Source organism: Corvus brachyrhynchos, unplaced genomic scaffold (assembly GCF_000691975.1).
Source record: "Corvus brachyrhynchos isolate BGI_N302 unplaced genomic scaffold, ASM69197v1 scaffold47, whole genome shotgun sequence".
NCBI classification, from domain to species: Eukaryota; Metazoa; Chordata; class Aves; order Passeriformes; family Corvidae; genus Corvus; species Corvus brachyrhynchos.
The window spans coordinates 1,779,551-1,784,530 of record NW_008239292.1 but is presented as its reverse complement, the minus strand read 5'-3'; the positions used below and the strand labels follow the sequence as shown (position 1 = coordinate 1,784,530).

The 4,980-nt window shown below is 64.2% G+C and overlaps 1 protein-coding gene across 1 annotated transcript in view; it reads right to left on the bottom strand.

The window, feature by feature from the left end:
• Window positions 1-4,980, bottom strand: part of ARHGAP23 (Rho GTPase activating protein 23) — a 24,178-nt gene that overhangs the window by 9,830 nt on the left and 9,368 nt on the right. Inside the window, 10 exon segments of the mRNA XM_017740518.1 lie at window positions 1,227-1,320; window positions 1,435-1,476; window positions 1,601-1,726; window positions 1,817-1,906; window positions 2,007-2,080; window positions 2,366-2,444; window positions 3,948-4,103; window positions 4,185-4,303; window positions 4,440-4,567; window positions 4,873-4,934. Coding sequence (XP_017596007.1) covers window positions 1,227-1,320; window positions 1,435-1,476; window positions 1,601-1,726; window positions 1,817-1,906; window positions 2,007-2,080; window positions 2,366-2,444; window positions 3,948-4,103; window positions 4,185-4,303; window positions 4,440-4,567; window positions 4,873-4,934 — 970 coding nt within the window.

Sequence of the window (4,980 nt, the reverse complement as noted above, 5' to 3'; positions counted from 1 at the left end):
ACGGGGGGGCCTCTGGCAGTGTCGTGTCAGGACGTGCCAGGAGTGGTTCCGGTGGTCACAGGGGGTCCCTGGCATTGGTCGCCCACTGCAGAGCCCCAGGGTGGGGACTGGGGACCAGGGGGACACACGCAGGCACACACAGCCAGGACACACAGCCGGGACCCCCGTCCGGGGAGGGACCCCAACCCTCCCGTGGCCACAGGGCACAGAGGGGATGAGGGACAGGAGCGTGGGGAGGTGGCTCCGTGCTACGCCCAACCTCACAGCGGGGTCCGGGGTGGGCTGGGACAGGCCGGGGAGTTAAGGAGTAAAGAGGGGACACAGAGGGGACACAGAGGGGACACAGAGGGGACAGGCAGCCCTGGCCCTGCTGCCGCAGTGTGAAGGACAAGGACAGGACACAGACCCCTCTCCCGCCCCACATGCCCAGGATGGGGTTAGCAGCTGCTGACAACGAGAGAGGGGGAGGCAGAAAGGGGGTGCTGACCCTCCCTGGGGCTTTGGGACCCTCACACCCCAGAATTTGAGTGTTCCAGGATACCCCACACCCATCCCTGCAGTGGGATGCCACCACAGGCGCTGGCCAACGATGTGGGAGAAGCAGAGTGAAAGGATTTGGGGCTCCTCAGCAGCCCCTGCTGATGCTGGAGACCCTGGGGACAGTGCCAGGCAGGACAGGGTCCCCTCCCCTCCCGCTGTCCCCGCCCTGCTGCTCCCGCTCTCTCGTGGTCCCCCCAAGGGTTAGTGCGTGAGCAATGCACCCGGGATCAGACTGTACCCGCTCTAGCTCTCGAGGAGGTCCGCTGGAGGAGGAAGAGGAGGAGGAGGAGGAAGAGGACAGCACAGAGAAGGTCAAGGAAAGAATGGAAGAAATCAGTCCAACGTCAAAGGCTCCCGGTCTCCAGGTTTGGCAGCTCGGGCACGGGCGGGGGTCCCGCGGGGCAGGGCGCTGCCAGGGCGCCCTGAGGGACAAGGAGCGGCCACCAGAGAGAAGGGTGACAGGACAGGGAGGGCAGGGGGCTCGTCGGGCATCCCCAGGGGGGTTGTTCCCATTTTTTGGAGAGGAGGGCACCGGGATGTCCCACTCCAGCACACACAGGTTGGCCGTGGCTGTGGCGAGCCAGGCGGGGTGCCCACAGAGGTGGGCAGGCAGGGACAGAGAGTCAGGAGGGGCACTCCGGGGTGCCAGGAGTGGAGGGGACGATGCCACGGCCGCTGCCCCTCACCTGCGGCATCACCGGGCGCCGCCGTCCTGCCGATGTTGGGTAGCAGGTACTCGATGTTGGGCACGGACTGAGCCTCCTTCTCATCCACGGGGGGCTGCGGGGTGAAAAAGGGGATCAGGGGGCTGCCAACGGCCCCCCCAGCTCCCAACCGGGAATCTGCATCCCCCTGGCCCACAGTGAGACCCCCCCGAGGTGGGGCACGACTCACCTTCTCGCCCTTGTCCTCCTTGTCACTGAAGAACCAGTCCGACTGTGGGGGGAGACGGGACAGGGGTCACAGCCCGGCCAGTAGCGCCGTCCCCATTCCTGGGGTGCAGATCCGCCCCTCCCCAGCCAGGCCAGTGCCCCCTTGCCCATCCAGGGGTGCCACTCACGTGCTGGATGAGGGTCTCCACGATCTTGTAGCGGTCAGGCATGTGCGTCACCATGTCGGTCATGTTGTCCTCGGACGTTCGCACCAGCGTGGGGCCGAACACCAGCGCCAAGTTCCGGGGCTCCATCTGCCACCAGAGCCGGGTCAGAGCTGAGCCCAACCCCAGCCGGGGGGCTCCAGGTGGGGCAGGAGATTCCCAGGGTGGGGGGGTCAGTACCTTGTTCTTCTCTGAGTGGTCAGCGATGGTCTTCAGGTGGCCCACCAGGAATTTGAGGGTCTCGTAGTAGTGGCCTGGCAGGTCCCGGATCTGTGGGGAGGCACCGGTCACTCCTCTGCTCGCTGTCCCCACCCAAGGGGGGCTGCAGGGGGGTGTTGTCCCCACCCCAGCCCTTGTCCCATGGCCCTACCAGCTTCCGCAACGTTCTCATCCTCTCGCTGGCATCCTCGATCCGGTTGGCTTCGATAAAGTCGTTGTATTTATCTGGAAGGGGACACGAGGGTGTCACAGCTGGGTGGAGGGGACAGGCCACCCCCTCACAGTTGGGGACCCCCGGATGAACCCGCTGGAGATACTGGGGAAGGGTCTCAGTGCTGGTCCCACTGCAGGGCAAGGAGGGACAAGGACAAGAGGCCTTGGTGATGGGGGGGGTCTGCAGACCTGTCCCCAGTGCAGGGGGATGGGGTCTGGGGCTGCCTGGTACCGCTGGCACAGGGCCACTGGTGGCTACCCGGGGGGCTCTGGTGGCCACAGGGGACAGGGACTCACCGTCGGTGAAGAGGGGCTCGGGCAGCTTTCGGAAGAAGGATTTCAAGAGGCTGCTGATGACGTTCAGGTCCTGCCACCGCTGCAGGGGACACAAGAGGCTGCTCAGAGGGGACACCAGGAACACGCGGGGGCCAGCGGGAGGAAGTCCCCAAACCAGGGACAGCCCCGGCGACAGGCAGGGACAAAGCCCTGAGCCACGGCAGCGGCGTGGCCCGATGACAAAAGTGTCCCCAGGATGGCACCGACAGCGCTGGCACCGACCGCCAGGCGGCCCCGGAACTCCAGGGACGGGCACGGGGACGGAAACGGGGAATGACGGAGACAGGGAGGAGGGGGACTGGGAGGACGGGGACTGGGAGGAGGGGGACTGGGATGAGGAGGGGGACTGGGATAACGGGGACTGGGATAACGGGGACTGGGAGGAGGGAGACTGGGAGGAGGGGGACTGGGAGGAGGGAGACTGGGATAACAGGGACTGGGATAATGGGGACAGGGAGGATGGGGACTGGGAGGAGGGAGACTGGGATAACGGGGACAGGGAGGATGGGGACAGGGAGGATGGGGACTGGGATGAGGATGGGGACTGGGAAGAGGGGGACTGGGATAATGGGGACAGGGAGGAGGGGGACAGGGAGGATGGGGACAGGGATGAAGATGGGGACAGGGAGGATGGGGACTGGGATAGCGGGGACTGGGATAACGGGGACAGGGAGGATGGGGACAGGGATGAGGATGGGGACAGGGAGGAGGGGGACTGGGAGGAGGGGGACTGGGATAACGGGGACTGGGAGGAGGGGGACTGGGAGGATGGGGACTGGGATGATGATGGGGACAGGGAGGATAGGGACTGGAATAACGAGGACTGGGGTAACGGGGACAGGGAGGATGGGGACTGGGAAGAGGGGCATAGGGAGGAGGGGGACTGGGATGATGATGGGGACAGGGAGGATGGGGACAGGGAGGATGGAAACGGGGAATGATGGATACAGGGATGATGGATACAGGGGTGATGGGGACAGGGAGGATGGGGACTGAGATGATGGGGACAGGGAGAAGGGGGACAGGGAGGATGGGGACAGGGATGATGATGGGGACAGGGATGATAATGATGGGATTGGGATAATGGGGACAAGGATGATGACAGAAACAGAGATGACGGGGACAAGGATAATGATGGGGATAAGGATGATGCCAGAGACCGGGATAATGGGGACAAGGATGTTGATGGAGACAGGGATGATGGGGACAGGGATGATGACAGTGACAAGGATGATGACAGGAACGGGGATGATAACCAGGACTGGGATGATGATGGGGACAGGGGACAAGGATGATGATGAGGACAGGGATGATAACAAGGGCTGGGATGATGATGGGGACAGGGATGATGATGGATACAGGGATAATGGGGACAGGAATGATGGAAATGGGGATGATGATGGGAACAGGGATGATAACAAGGGCTGGGATGATGATGGGGACAGGGGTGGTGACACAGACCAGGAGAGCATTCCAGAGGCATGATAGGGATGGGGACCGGGATGGGGCCAGCCATGGGGACAGTCACCTGCCCTGCCCTCACCTCGTCCTGCAGGTTGATCTCGGTGGCTCCCTTGTTGAGCTGCTCCTGCAGGCTGGACACCACCGCGTTGTTGCCGGGCACGCGGTAGATGCCCATGTACTCCAGCCCCCGGTCCTCCACCACCTTGCAGCATGCTTCCACGATCAGGGGCACATTCTGAGGGGACAGGGATGGGCTCAGGGGGTGCTGGGGCTGTGCAGGGTCCCCGAGGGCTTGGCGGCGCCGGCGTGGCCGTACCTTGTTGTCTGGGGCAGGTTGACAATCCTCCAGCCTCACGCCAAAGGCGCGCGGGGCAGATTTCTTGTTCTTCTTCATGATGTTGATGCCCCACGGGGCTTTTTGGGAGCTGCTTTCATCTGGGGTGGGAGGGGAAAAAACCCACGGGATCACTTGGGATAAATGGGAAGAGGATCCCGACAGGGATAAGCACCACCGCAGCCCCAGGGGGACACAAAGCACCCACATTTTGCTGTCCTGGGGTGTCCCACGCACCTTTCGTGACGGCCGCGTCCTGCCTGGGGGACCGAGGCGCGCTGGTTCCCGTCTGCTTGAGGAACTCGGCTCGGATCCCCAGCCCGCGAGGGCCCTTGGGCGACGAGTCAGGCTTGGTGCCCGCAGGGCTGCAGGGAGAGCGGGGAGGGCTCAGCTGGGGCACGGCCGGCGGCACCACAAACCCTCCCAGGAAACACTGCCGGCATCACTCGCAGGCTTCCCGGCAGCCCACGGAGACCCCCGGGGAGCACCGAGCTGCTCCGACCCTTGTTAGAAGTGCCAGGTGCCACCTTGGCCGACCCCAAGCCAAGCCGGGTGCGGGCTGCTCTTCCATCACTGCCCCATCCAGGGAGCCGCCGGCTTTGCTCCGTCACTGTCACCCCGGGGTGACCAGCGCCCCGGGGGTCTCGGTGCCCACCACCCCGGTCCGTACCTCACTTTCCGGTAGTCGTTTAACTTCTTGCTGATAAGGGCTTGGCTGGCAAAACCGGGGTCCTGGGGAGGCAGAGAGAAGAGGGGAAGGGAGAGCTTGAGCAGCGCG